Here is a 15684-nt window from a genome sequence, read left to right as displayed (position 1 = left end):
AGCTCACCATGTAGATACTGAGTGAACAGAAATCTCTATACAATGCCATTTCAGCCACTGAGTAAACACAGTGAAGGTGAGGTGTCTAAATGCTTTTCTAATTAATGATGTTAATTGGTTATGTGATATTGTCTAGGAACTTCAATCCTCGTGTGGCAAAATGCGTCCACCAGCTCCTTTCTTTTGACCAAAACATTTGACAAATAATCAAGTTAAGTCAAAACCCTTTTAACGGATAACATCTTAACAACAAAAAATATGTGTTTGTTAATAGATGCAGTAGGCTGTTTTCTTCCTTTGCCAGAAGAGTACATATAAACCAATACTGGCACCAGACAAGCATGCGTTTTACTGTTAGGCAACAGCACACATCTAAAACGTCTTTTTTGGCCGTAGTATCATAACATTATGCCAGTGCTTTAACTTTAGTGTGAGTGAGTGAGTTGGGGTTAACGCTGCTTTTAACAGTATTCCAGTCATATCGCAGTGTGTCAGCTTATTGTGGGAGGAAAGCCTGAAGTGATGCGGGTCTCAGACATTAACCACTTCGATGAAACCCAAAAGCACGGGTATGGTGCTGACAAACCTAGAAATATAATCGGGGCGAACCGGGATTCGACCCACAATCCTAGGTTTCTGGTGTGCCCAAGGGACGCAACTCTGCAAAGTGAATCGCAGCGCCTTAGACGACTGGGACACCCGTGCCCCCCGCTTTAACTTTAAAAATTGACAATGACTTAAAACCAACTCCATTATCATCCACCAGATACGATGTAAAAATGTCACACAAAATGTGTCTCATGACAAAATGGGTGGCAAATTTGTGGCCCTTGATCTAGCTGGAAATACTTTGGAATCATAAACATTAACAAATAGACCTGTTTGTAAATAATGCTTCAATTATAATATTCAACCAATTTATAGAGATAATAGACACTCCCTACAAAATGAGTGAACAGAGGATGAACGGACAGCATCCAATCACTTGCCCTCCACCTTTGTGATGGGGGGAATATCTACAGTATATACACCATATAACTCCAAGGACTTGACAGCAACAAATGCAAGCTCAGTAGTTTACTCCTAACTACAGTAGGTCTACAGTTATGAAATGTAAAGTTAAGGATTGACTTACCCATTCTGTCTGTTCTAGTGACTGAAATGTATGTACTAATATGGGAATCTCATCAGATTGTGGGGCTGTCCTATACATCTATTGAATCATTCACTGTCAGCCTTTTTGACTATATGCATCCTGTATATATCTCCAGGGCTTGCATTTCATTAAACCTTCACAAACCCCTGGATTCATTCCGTGGTTCTCACGATCTCAAATTACCCGCCCTTGATTTTCATTGACATTTTACCGACCAATCAAACGTCGAGATAAGGAAAAAGGAAATGGGTAAGGGAAGACTTGCCACGACCAGTTTTAATAGACACGAAGATATCGATTATTTTTATCAAAACAATATTAAAGTTCTTTCTTTGGAGTGTCAGTCAGATTTTCAATGCCGAATTTCTCGGTAACTCCATCATAATCAATGGGACTGGCTGCCATAGTGTTGATATTGACAATCCAACACTTTATGATTCTGATTGGTCCGTTAGACTGAGTAGCATTGCAAACCAAACCAGCTAATGAAAATCAAGGGTGGGTAATTTGAGATGGCAAGAACCACAGGAATGGATCCAGGGGTTTGTGTTGGTTTACCAACAAGCGGAATGTCTGTCAACTGCAGCATAACCTAACGTATTAAAAATCATCAACCTAAATTACCCTACCATTTTCCTGAATTCAGTTGTAATATCAAGAGATCTGTTACTTCCCAATCTCATTAAAATCAGATCTTAGTTTTCGCTACCGCTAAACAAAAATCTGAGGACATCCCTTTACAGGTCACGTCAGAACGACCTTTCACAAATTTTGACCGACCAATGAAATGACTGACAAGTAATCAACATTGGCCAATCAAAAGGCAGCTGTCATTCAGAATACCCTGTGTTAAATATATGGTGGTTGCATGATTCGAAAACACTGTCACTTTCAGGATCTGGTAAGCGATGCTCTGATTGGTTGGATGAAAGGTCGTTCTGACGTGACCCGTAATGGGATGTCCTCAGATTTTTGTTTAGTGATAGCGAGAACTAAGATCAGATTTTAATGAGAATGGTTTCTTCCTTGTTATGATACAAAAAGTGTGGATGTTCTATCAACATGTAATATGAACTTAAGCCAAACATCCCAAGTTACAGTAAGCCTACGAATTTGTAAGTTAAAATCAATAGAAAGTTTTTATTGATTTGCTTACAATGAAAACTTTCTTGCTGCAAGTGAAAAGAAATACATTATCTGAAATACATTGTTACTTTAATAAGAAACACCCTTAAAACGTAAATCAAAAGGATTGTAAATAAATAACTTACATTTTGTAGGGCATCCACAAGCTTCCCTGATCCATCCATTTGCCGAACAAACTCTTTGAAAAATTTCATCTTCACTCTGTTTTCACGAACAGACAATTTTCCTATTCCAGTAAACGTAAGTTCAACATTTCTTTTGGCACCAACAGCTCGGGATACTGCATTAAGGATTTCCTTCACACAACGTTCCACAGTGTCACGATCAAATGGAGTTTCAAATGACAGAGCAGCAAAATTAAGAGGCACCACTGGGATCTGACCTGGTAGGAGACAAAACAGATTGAATCAGCAAAATAGCTAAGGGATTTATCTAAAGCTACTCAGAGGCTGATACTCGGACCCAAGTCTGCAACATATGTCAGCAAAAATTCCCAAATTGGAATTAATTATTTCCAAGTTCAAGCTGTTATAGTTAAAACTAATGTTATGGCTAAGTAGAGGTGACTCATATTTCACTGATAACAGGACCATTATAGGGGAAGAATGCTATGTTAAAATTCAAAAATAAAATGTTTTTGTATAAAAGAAAATAAGAACCTAAAATATTTCCAATTTTGAAACAAATAACTTTTTTTCCCAGATTTCAGGCAGGGGCGCTTAGATTTGATCATAGATAATCCATCTTCCTGAGGCAAGGGAGTTAACTGACTGTAAAAGTCCAGTTTCCACCCTTGCCAAACTAGTCTGGAATTTCTGGGCTTGATCGTTGTGCCACCAGTGGCTATTACGAGGTGTGTCCCTTTTATGTCCCTCCTACTGACCAATCAGATTCAATCTCTCACATCACTGCATTTGCTTCAAACAAAATGGTGGCACCCAGTCAAGACGATCTGACAGATAATCAAGCTCTATACTGTAACAAAATGGGTCTTACTTCGCGAATTGCATCAAATCATGTTAGCACCTTCATTAAAAACATGAAAAGATTTGAAAAATATCTGTTAATGCTAAGTTGACGGTACAGATGCTTGAAAATCCTGCAATTGGCCAAAATCTTCACAGCAGTTTACAAACCAGATGTCAATTTCCCCACGTGATTTTGGTTGGACTATGCATTGACTCTTTAGTCCAGCCAAACATAACTCTAATAACTTTAATAGTCAGTTAACTCCCTTGCCTCGGGAAGATGAAATAAATTCCTTTGATCATAACTATAAAATCAGGTACAAGCTATAAAATATACTGAAAAAATAAAGGGGTTGCAAAGGATGCCAGTCAAAATGAACAAGTAGACGTCAGACAAGGCATTCTGGTAAAATATGGAATAGGACTGGGACGGGTAACTCGGGTACCTGGGTCGGGTGGGTACTGAGTAGGACCCGGGTACCCAAAGGACTACCAGGACCCGTGGTTAGTCATGTGATCTATTGTTTAATGACAAAAATTATTTTGAACTCTATGGTTACACTACAAGTCACTAATGTCCAAATTTCTGACTGTGCAGCCATTCCTTCTGATTTTTCATATGGTTGAATAAAGATATAACTTATTCAACTTCAGTGTATGAATGACCAGATTGTTTAATACAAATATCTAAATACATTTTGCCAGGGTTATGCTAAAAATGTTCCCAATCGGACATTTTGAGACATCTCCTGAGACCTACAGTGGATACCCGGGTAGGGTCGGGTAATAGGGGGTTGGGTACCCGGGTAGTAAATTTGGACTGGTCCCAGCCCTAATATGGAACATTTTACTTCTCAAAACAATCAGGCAGTATCAAAACAGACAAGTGAATTAAAGCATGTACTGATTTATGATGGTTATGCTGGACCAATCTTAATTACTGTTTGCTGGATATTCATGACCATAAAGCTGGAGGCAAACAAAATAAAAAAGATAAATTGTTGTTGCTTTATTGCATTTGATATTCATATGTGTTTTCTCTTATGTAAATATCATTCCATTTTTATACACATTATCATCATATATTATATTAGAGTTACCAATGAATGTATCATTACACCCTTAATACACAACAAAGATACATCCTATTCAATACATACATATCTGTACACCACAATTATCTATCAATATTTTAGAATGGAAGGGCCAAAAAAATTAACATTTAATAAGCAATTCAGTGGGTTTGGTGAGTAAAATTCAATTAACAAAAGCTGTCAGCATGCATTATCATGATAATGTTGAATCAAGAACTGTTAACTTGCAAATAGAAGGTGTTATTTATCAATACACTCCCCAATTTTCCAGTGTATGCAATTATTTACTTAATTCATTACAAATGGTTATGTTTACTATTTGGCCCACACCTCTGTTGATCAATCTAACAAATCTCATATGAGTAAGGTATATACTTCTTTTTTTAAATCAAGAAGATATTTACTGCTGATCCTATTTTTATTAATTTTATAGCAACACATATCGTATTCGACGTAATAAGTGCCCCGCTCTAATAAGTGCCCACGGCGAAATTTGCTAATATATTGGCAAGTGAACAATCCCAATTAGCACCCCTTCCGATTGATCAATTTACGCAAGACTTATTTATTCGTGTATAATACGCACTCGTGTGTTATATGCACCCTTAATTATTGGCAATTAAATTCGGGAAAAATATATCTGTCGTATATAAACAGTCAGGCCGTCAGCATAACCACGAAATTTATCTTTCAACTCTGTTTTTTCCACCAAAATAATATTCTAATAAGAGCCCCTTATTTCTAATTTTGAGAGCGCCCTGGGCGCTTATTACGTCGAATACGGCATGTTTGATCTACCATTAGAATACTGTACCACAAACTTTTCAAACAGGTCACAATACCCTATGACGTAATTTGTTGTAATTTGTTGCCAGTCACACCGGCGAAACAATGCCCTGTGACGTCAGGGGTCATCGAGTGTGCATAAGCTCTTCTCAGTGACCTAGCATCTCCACTGAATAAGACCAGCGATGTTGAGAGTTTCTAATAAATGCTTACTAAATATAGCCTGTGGCAGCGGATTTTATAGAAAACGCCAGTTTATTAAGCACTTTTATTTTCAATATATATTTTTTTTCTTTTTTCAATTGGCTAAAATGATTATAAATGGGAACTAATATACATATATTATTTTTTTCAATTCATTAATTTTCATTATTATGTGGAGGAATGCAGTTTATTAGGTATATTATATTGGTGATGAACACATCCAAATGTCGCTGGTGTTAGGGCAGGTTAGCTTACCAGGAATTCTATCCTTAGCCCTTGGATCCCTTTTACGATCAATCACCCCTTTATGATCATTAGGGTTAGGTAACTGTTTAGTGGCTATCATAGATTCTATAGCAGCTCCTAATATTCTTCACACAAAAATGTTGAGAAAGCAGGATGAAATGGTTGAGTGTCGAATATTTGGGTGACTGGAACGTGTCCTGGAGCATTCATAGAAGCCACTTTCACAAACTATGTTTATTCAGTAATGATTCGAAAGCTGACTCACGCTTGCTGCATCACTACCAAATGAAAATTTTGAAATAAAATTTTATTTTGCATTCAAGTGAGAATCCTAGTTCATTTTTATTTCTTTGTATACTACGCTGCAATCTAGAAATACCTCAGCCTCGTTCCCGGCATTTATAGTAAGCATGGCAATTTAAAAAATGTTTATTCCTCCCTCGTTCCTTACTATGATCCACATTATCCTTGCAGTGTTCCCTACCACGCTTTTCTGTCACAAAAATCATCTGACAAATTATAAAAAACCATGTCAAGCATGCGCACCCGCAAGGTCACTGCCTGACGCCGTTTTCGGTTCGCACCATATCGGCTCATTCCTCACCACTCAGTAATTTGTAGATTACGGAATGAAACGAGTGTGCCAAATGGCATTGGGATCAGTGTGGATGTACCTCAGTCGGTTAACTGTCGGGCTAACAATCCGAAGGTAGCGAGTTCACATCCGACAGATTTTTACAAAAACTGGTTTCTTGTCTTTGTGACATGTGACCTACGGCAGTGATCATCCTCACAAGAAGATGTTGTAATGTATTCTAAAGGTGATGATTAATCTAAAACATGTGAACACTTTATTCATAATAGACTGAAGATCAAAGATGTGACAATTTGCATCACTCATAGTGCAGAATATCACTATGTCTATGTTCGATGTCATACAGTTTCAATTGCAAAACATACCTGGTACATGATACTTTGTGAACTGTAGTCCATGAGTTTGGGCAAATTTCTCTGAGATATTGAATACTGGTCGTTGTATCAGAACAAACTTGTTATTTCCAATATCTAATTTCTTCTGAGAAAATGTGAATGTACCCAGAACAGGTATCTGTACACCCTGAAAAATAACAAAACACATAGGGCTAGTATTTATTGTTGTGGTACCAATGACATTCACTCAAAGCACATCATAAGTCTTTGTGCAACTTAACAAATTTGTTTACCATAAAACAGTTAGATTATATTGTGTATACATCTTAGCAATTATTCCTGGAATGAACTAATACATGCTGTTCAACAATCGGAATGTATAATATAAATTTCAATGTGCTACAAGACCAGAGAACATCCAGAACATCATATATTATGTTGCTTGTCACAAGAATATTTCATGGCTCACCTTTTGTTGTGACATCTGCTTGTCAATAAATGCCGATACATTTTCCCAGACACTGGCAACATCTGAAATTATTACAAACAGAATCGGTATTACTTCCATACAATAAAAAAAGTTATTGTTCTAATAATTTGACCCTAGCAAGTGCTCCCTTTACTCATGAGTGTTGACAAAAAATCCTTGTAGACTCACCATCTTCGGACAAACTGTCACGAATGCTGGAATATCTGCCTTTTTTGGCATCTGCCAGTAATCCTTGCATTGCTTCTGTCATGTTGAAAGTCTGAGAAAGTTTCCGTTACTTTCTATGGCATGTTTAATTATTTACAAAGCGAGAAGCTGAGAACATTATGGTGGTACGCCTTGGATCCAGTTACTATCAACGTTGCCAGGGGAGCGCGTGCCTGATTGGTCTTCCGGTGTGACGTCACAAGTAAAGCTACCCAACATATTCTTAGTTCCGTACTTAAGATTAGCATGCTCTCATGACTGTTATAATAATTTAATGTAATGAATTAAAGGGAACACATAATGCCATTGATAATTTATTCTGATTTATAAGAATTATTCTATGATAATCATTTGAGATAACTCAGCTTTATTTGCAAATATATATTATATACCTTGTCCATGATTAAACATAATATTGGGCCCGTGAAAACCCGGGGTAAAAAAGGTCTTCAGAAATCCACGCTTGTCGTAAAAGGCGACTATGCTTGACGTAAGAGGTGACTAACGGGATCGGGTGGTCGGGCTTGTTGATTGGTTTAAACATGTCATCGTATCCCAATTGCGTGGATCGATGCTCATGATGTCAATCACTGGATTGTATAGTCCAGACTCGATTATTTACAGACCGCCGTCAAAGAGCTGGAATAATACTAAGTGCGGTGTTAATTCACAAACAATTAAACAAACAAATATAATATAGTTTAAAAAGAGTCTCCCCCCCCCCCCCCCCCCCCCCTCCTCCTGTGTGTGTATATATATATATATATATATATATATACCTTTATTTAAAATGACAATAATATTTGGAGGATGTAATCTATTTTCTATAAGCAGTATTCCAGTTTCATATCTATTTACCTCGCAATATTTCTACTTTAGAAAAGCTTGCTTGTGTGGCTCTTCAGACTGCCAGGACTGTTACTCTTCTATATCACGAGGGTGGCACGGGTGGCCCAGTCGTAAAAGGCGCCGCGATTCGCTGTACAGAGTTGCGTCCTTTGGGCACGTACGCCAGAAACCTATGATTGGTTCGAATCCCGGTCCGCCAAGATTATGTTCCTAGGTTTGTCAGAACTATGCCCGTGCTCGTGGGTTTTGCCGAAGCGGTAAACGCCTGAAACCTGCATCACTTCGGGCTTTCCTCCCGCATTAAGCTGACACGCCGCGATATAACTGGAATACTGTTAAAAGCGGCGTTAAACCCAACTCACTCAGTCACTCTGTGTCATGAGGAAAATATAACTCACTATAACATGATAACACTGCTTTAACACAGAATCCAAGTTCTAAAACGACCCAATTGTCTGGAAATATAGATACTTTTATCATAATACACACAGATATAGTCTATCATTGAAGATGGTAAACCTCCCAACATCAGCACTAAAACTTGTGAACAAAACATAAATATAGCAATATATCCCTTTTAAAGGGAAATTAAATATATTTTCGCCATTCATATGTAGACATATGGTCAATAAATTGTTTCTTTAAATGCCTATATCTATAACAAACAATATACCTGATTAATATTATTCATATTTGTTTACATCTCGTCCATCTGTACATCGGACCAATATTCGTTTTCTGTACATACAGAAGAGCTAGAATACTTCCACAAATATGAAAGATGATATCGATACATGTAAGAGTGAGTGAGTGAGTGAGTATGGTTTTACGCCTCTTTTAACAATATTCCAGCAATATCACGACGGGGGACACCAGAAATGGGCTTCACACATTGTACCCATGTCGGGAATCGAACCCGGGTCTTCGGCGTGACGCTTTAACCACTAGGCTAGTATAAATTCGACAATATGGTAGACAAGTAATAGCTTGACTTTTCCTTTTAATAAGTGTAAAAAAATATAGGACTTGCCTTTCACAACACGACAAGGAATGATTATGTTTATTGTCGTTATTTGTATTAAGCTGAGGCGAAGACGTACATGTAGACATAGATGTACGCTTTTGCGTGAGGGGACCAAAAGCTTACTTCAGCAAACGAAACGGTATCTGCCGAGTTAAACCGAGCTGTCCCGATTGAAGTAAGCTCCACACAGCGATAGCCTGTTCACGGAAGTCTCTGCACTACTGCATGTGTAACGAAAGCGTCACGCGCTGGGAAAGAGCCTGCGATGTTACTAAGGGAGATAACTCATTGCGTTTCGTCGCGGATGATTTGAGATAGTTTGGCTGATGATGTGGACGACTCTGAGAAGCTAAAGATCAACGCTGCAACACCGAACAGATATCGTCTTTTCCATCTTTTTACAGTTATGTAAGTAAGCTGTCGTGTAAAATTACTCATAGCTTTTTGCATCAATTGATTGCATTTGTATCCTGTGACCGAAAACTAAAAGTTTGAAGTTTCTTGCGTTTAGGATTAGACTAACCATCTAAAATCGATACTGGGCCAATAATTTTAAAATCTCAAAGATATTAAAGGATATGCATGTCAAGAAATTGGCGTCAGCCATGTCCAAAAGCATCCCCATTCTAACTGGGATTGTATTGGTATGATCAGCTACAGTTAATTGTTTGTTGAGATCATTCAGATTTGTAATCATAAGGTTTACTTATCGATTATCATCAGTTGCAAAACGTAACATTTTTGTCAACACTTAGATCTAGTCTATGAAAGGTTAGATGTTCTAATGGCAGAGCTTTGGAAATAATGTCAACAGCATATTTTGATTCAACCACATATCCAGCCTATTCGGAACTTCCATATCAACTTGTGGCAAACTAAATCAGACGATTTTTTAAAAACACCCAAATTTTCTATTCAGAATGAACAATAAAGGCATTGTCAGATTGGCCAAGTGAAATACTTGTAAATGACAAGAAAGACCAATTATAGGAGTTTTAATGTTTGAAGCACGTAGTTCATATATTTACACAAATCCATTCTTTGACACCTACAATGTGCCCACATATAAACACATTCATATGCAGTCTAATGCTGTTGTCACTCATCATACAAATTACACTCAGGACCCAGGTTCGATTCCCCACTTGGGCACAATGTGTGAAGCCCGTTTCTGGTGTCCCCTGCCATGATGATATTGCTGGAGTACTGTTGAAAACGGCATAAAACCATACACATACACTCACTCACAGTAATTACATATTTAACACATTCATATGTTCATTGTTTGCACGCCATGTTAGCCACCCTGTGAAGATGAGGGTTCGAATTAGTCTACAGGAACCCATGCTTGTTGTAAAAGGCCACTAACAGGATCGGGTGGTCATCCTCCTTGACTTGGTTGGTGCATGTCATCATTTCCTAATTAAGTAGATCAATGGTCATGATGTCAATTACTCGGTTATCTGGTCTAGACTCGATTATTTATAGATCACCATCATGGAGCGGAAATATTGCTGAGTGTGGCATTAAACCATAAACAAACCATGTTAGCACAAGCAGCACGAATCATTTGGCAAGAATCTCCTTGATTATGACATCCATTTGGATACGCTTATGTGTCCACAAAAAATGCCATAGACTGTCAGTCATTTAAATAAATTTTCAGATGTTTGTTACCGGGTATTTTTACGCCGCACTCAGCAATATTCCAGCTATATAGTGGCAGTCTGTAAATAATCGAGCCTGGACCAGACAATCATGTGATTGACATCATGGGCATCAATCCATGCAATGTTCAGCGAGCCTAACCACCCGATCTTGTTAGTCGCCTCTTACGCCAAACTTAGTTGCCTTTTACAGCAAGCATGGGTTGCTGAAAACCCATTCTACCCCGGGTCTTCACGGGTTCTCACTAGAAGTAATTTGAAAATTGAGATACAAGGAGTATCAGTAGGAGAAACGTTCTCAAGATGTAAAATTGATATTTGGGTGAAATGTTTTCTTCTTTTTACCTAAAAAATGTATAATCATTATACTGCTGTTCTTGTCATGTTCTGTTATATTCTGTCTATCATTTGTGAAAGTTTCAATACTCAACCACAGGATTCATGCATGGTCATGGTCCAATCCTCTGTTTGAGGCCAAATGATACTCAAATAAATGTGACTCAACACCTGTTTCAATTGATTTTAATTTGACCAAATTCTCTATTCATCCCTGTGAATTTAGATCAGAGTGATCAATACCAAACCAGATGTGTGCCATTTGTCATCATTAAACTATTTACCACCTGCCATCAGATTGACATCTCAGAATTAATGTTGCATGTTATGTTAATCTGATTATGTCTCTCATTGTCATTGTGACTACCCACACCCACTATCTGTAAACTACCAACTCCAACTCTCTGTTGACTACCCACACCCACTATCTGTTCACTACCCACACCCACTATCAGTTGACTACCCACATCCACTATCTGTTGACTAACCACACCCATAATCTGTTGACTACCCACACCCACTCTCTGTTGACTACCAGTGCCCACTATCTGTTGACTAGACACACCCATAATCTGCTGACTACCCACACCTACTATCTGTAGACTACCCACACCCACTATCTATTGACTACCCACACCTACTATCTATTGACTACCCACACCCACTATTGGTTGACTAGACACACCCACTATCTGTTGACTACACTCACCCACTATCTGTTGACTACCTACACCCACTATTTTGTTTACTCACACCCACTATCTGTTGACTACCGACATCCACTATCTATTGACTACCCACTCCCACTATCACTTGACTACCCATGCCCACTATCTGTTGACTACCGACATCTACTATCTGTTGACTACCCATGCCCACTATCTGTTGACTATTCATGCCCACTATCTGTGACTACCCACACCCACTATCTGTTAACTACCCACATCCACTATCTGTTGACTACCCACACCCACTATCTGTTGACTACCCATGCCCACTATCTGTTGACTACCCACACCCACTATCTGTTGACTACCCATGCTCGCTATCCATTGACTACCTACACCCACGATCTGTTGACTACCCACACCCACTATCTGTTGACTACTCACACCCACTATCTGTTGACTACTCACACCCACTATCTGTTGACTACACTCACCCACTATCTGTTGACTACCAACATCCACTATCTATTGACTACCCACTCCCACTATCACTTGACTACCCATGCCCACTATCTGTTGACTATCCACACCCACTATCTGTTGACTACCCACACCCACTATCTGTTGACTACTCACACCCACTATCTGTTGACTACACTCACCCACTATCTGTTGACTACCGACATCCACTATCTATTGACTACCCACTCCCACTATCACTTGACTACCCATGCCCACTATCTGTTGACCATCCACACCCACTATCTGTTGACTATCCAGCCTCTGTGTTGGTGATATGGGTGCAATCTTTGTGCTAAGGTGATCGTCACTCCCATACCTTAACATAGGCTTACAACAGTCGTAGCACTAAGGTTGTTTTGTACAACGGGCTCTTGATTGCCTCACACCAAAACTTCCTGTTGATCTCCCAGGTCTGTTGACTAGGAATCAGGCCTGGTAGGTTGGTTATTGTATATACATGCATTATCATTAACTGAAATTTTCAGAATATTTTCCTTTCTGATTTCTGCACATTATTTAGTTTATGTGTAATGATGTTTTGTTTCAATGAATGGTTTCACATTGAAATAAACAGTTGGTATGTTTGGGACTAAGTATGTAAAACATGGCTTGATGTGCAGCATAGAAAAACCATTTACAGTTAACACAACCAAGTCATTGTTCCTCTTGTGACCAAAAATGTTTCATTGTCTAGTTGCAAGGAAAACTCACTTCACCACACCGAAGCAGCCAGGATATGCCATTTAGAGTAAGACACAAAGTCCACACAGATTACCTCAAGTCAAATCCATCTCTGTCAATGCAACCCAGAGTGAAAATCGCACCTGGTATCTGATAATGTATTGAATTGAAAACTTTACTGTTTTCTTGAATATGATTTATGTATCCTAATACCTGTAGGATTTATAATATCAGCAAACCATGGACAGTGTTTATACTAGCAAGTGATGAAAACTTGTTGCTAAGCAACTTGTACTTGTGTTTAAAGGACTTATAGTTTATTTCTAAAATTAATGAATTGAATAATGTTTGCAGGATTAGTCATGATGATAATGAAATGGGTCAGTTTAGTTCTTTAAGGAAATAATTGTCAAGAGCTGATATGATTCCCTGATCTTCAGTGTAATGTTGATCAATGGAAAAGAATTATGTGCCAAGGATCAGAATGTTATCCAGCAATGTGTGTGGCACCCTTGTGTAAGAATCTATCCCATCCCTGTCAAACCCTACTTAGACTCTTGTAGGCCCATCTTGTTTGTCTCCCACACCCTACACAATAATTTTTAAAAGGAAACTCAAGTCTAGAATGGTTTGGCAAGTCTAGATTGCCTCAGCAGTCAAATTATGCATTGTTCTGGGCTTCATTTGGATTTTATTTTTTATTTTGTACTTGTAGATAAGTTTGTTTTTTAAATGAGATAGCTTTATTTCCGGGGACTAAAGGTTAGTCTAAGGTACATCTTATGATAAGATTTACAGATGTGTGTTAATATTCAGATAATTCAGGAATCAGTTGTGGATTTGTTGATGAATTCCATCAAAGAGAGGACATGTTCTGTATATTAGTGTCTTTCAGAATCTAGTTTACAACATCTCTTTGAAAATGTGCAATATACTATTGTCAGAAAAATTGAACTCTGGGCTTGGTCATACCAGACTCCATGAGACTGCTGAAAGTGTATGACATATATCAACAAATTAGTGTACAGGGATTTATCTGGACATGCTCAGAGGCCACTATTCGGGTCCTAGTCTGCAGCATATGTCAGTAAAGATTCCCAAATGGGAATTAAATAGTTTCTATTCATATAAATGTAGTTATGACTAATGTGATGCTTGGCCGAGGTACTTATATTCCACTGATAACAGAACCAAAAAAGGAAGAGGTTTATTTTTACATGATTGTATTTAATGCAATGTTAAAATACCTTTGAAAATAAGGCAATAATAGTTGTTTTAAATAACAGTTTTGAATAAAATATCACTTTTTCCAATTTGTGTGCCAGTGCTATTTAGTTTGAAATCCTAGAAACCCCCCTGGTGTGTTTATGTTGCATTTTTAGATCCCTGTGGAACATTTGATTTTCACAAGCTTGAAGTGATAAATACACAGTAACTATTGGTCAATGAACGATTCATTGTGAATTATGAATTTTAGTTATTCCCATGGTGTTGGAGCATGGATGTGATGGATGTGGTTGTTGACTGTCACACTCTTTGCCCCGGCAACCCGCTTTGGGACGAAGTAGCACAAGTTTGTTGTATCCCCCTTAGGGCTGTTTCCATTCAACTCCTAGTAAAAGCATTTACTTCCAGTGCAAAATCAATAACAGCTCAATGACATGATTACCTATTGATCCCATGACAGGTGAAAGAGTGGAGCGTGTATGTGTAACACTTGATTTGGGCTTTAATTGGCTGGCCACTTTTTGATAGCTGGGACTTTATCTGTGAGTACACTGTATCAGTGAATAGTTTCTGTTGACAGTCGTTATACTTGCGTAGTCGGTGGACACGAGATAAAGGCTTGAAGGAAATTGTGCACATGTTAACCCAGTCAGTTGTCGGTCACTGTTGACAAGTCACTTTATTTTCCAGTGAAATTAAAAAAAAGTATCTCCTCTGTCAATTCTATTGATTTATATTATCAGGTATTACTTTACAAACTCATTGTCACTTTGATCCCCATTTATTCTGTGATGTCACTCATCGAGACCGTTTCCATGAAGCGATTCGTTATGCTACAACTGTCATAAGTCTATGTATGGGAGTTATGATCACCATAGTGTTACGATTAGAGTAGCTTCCCTTTGATGAAGGCTTTTGTTACCTGTACAGTGCCCATCACTTAAAAGGTTATTTTTGAACTTTAAGAAGTTACCTTGAAAAAGTATGTGTAGGCAGTTGTCATTTGTCCTATAGTGTAGTCATGCCATAGTCATCAACTACCGGTATGTTGACCATTGTCATTGCATGAGACCCATGAAGATCCGGGATAGAATAGGTCTTCAGCAACCCATGCTTGCCATAAAAAGCGACTATGCTTGTCGTAAGAGGCGACTAACAGGATCGGTTGGTCAGGCTCACTGACTTGGTTGATACATGTCATCATATCCCAATTGCGTAGATCAATGCTCACGATGTCAATCACTGGATTGTCTGGTCCAGACTTGATTATTTACAAACCACCGTCATATAGCTGGAATATTGATGAGAGCTGTGTTAAACAACAAACAAACAAACAAACACTGCATGACTGACGAATCATTGGCCTTGTGACATTGCACACTTTCCAGGAAAACTTGGGATGTGTACTGTTTGTGAGATATGAGAATACTTTTTTGACCGATAGAATTTAAGAATGACATATGATAAAGAGATTATCGTGCTT

The 15684-nt window shown here is 38.2% G+C and overlaps 2 protein-coding genes across 9 annotated transcripts in view; one reads left to right on the top strand and one right to left on the bottom strand.

Annotated features, from left to right (window-relative positions):
* The window catches only part of LOC124147671 (coiled-coil domain-containing protein 81-like), a 32706-nt gene extending 25300 nt beyond the window's left edge, over positions 1–7406 (bottom strand). For 2 of the 6 annotated variants that reach the window (XM_048380691.1, XM_048380692.1), the window contains exons 1-4: positions 7189–7404; positions 7000–7061; positions 6561–6717; positions 2428–2684 (exon numbers count right to left, since the gene is read on the bottom strand). In XM_048380691.1, coding sequence (XP_048236648.1) covers positions 2428–2684; positions 6561–6717; positions 7000–7061; positions 7189–7270 — 558 coding nt within the window. In that variant the 5' untranslated portion in view covers positions 7271–7404. Of the gene's footprint in view, positions 1–1135; positions 1157–2427; positions 2685–6560; positions 6718–6999; positions 7062–7188 lie in introns of all 6 variants that reach the window. The other 4 variants (XM_046518381.2, XM_046518384.2, XM_046518382.2 and 1 more) reach the window with 4 other exon arrangements.
* LOC124147673 (probable C-mannosyltransferase DPY19L3) overlaps positions 1–15684 on the top strand; it is a 57151-nt gene that overhangs the window by 7878 nt on the left and 33589 nt on the right. The window contains exon 1 of one of the 3 annotated variants that reach the window (XM_046518387.2): positions 9380–9508. The exons of 1 other annotated variant lie outside the window; for it this stretch is intronic. The gene's annotated coding sequence lies outside the window, so the exon portion shown is untranslated. Of the gene's footprint in view, positions 1–9379; positions 9513–15684 lie in introns of those variants that run through there. One more of the 3 variants, XM_046518390.2, reaches the window with a different exon arrangement.

Source organism: Haliotis rufescens, unplaced genomic scaffold (genome assembly GCF_023055435.1).
Source record: "Haliotis rufescens isolate VD_foot unplaced genomic scaffold, xgHalRufe1.0.p SCAF_32, whole genome shotgun sequence".
Classification (NCBI taxonomy): domain Eukaryota; kingdom Metazoa; phylum Mollusca; class Gastropoda; order Lepetellida; family Haliotidae; genus Haliotis; species Haliotis rufescens.
This window is presented reverse-complemented; position numbering and strand designations above follow the sequence as displayed.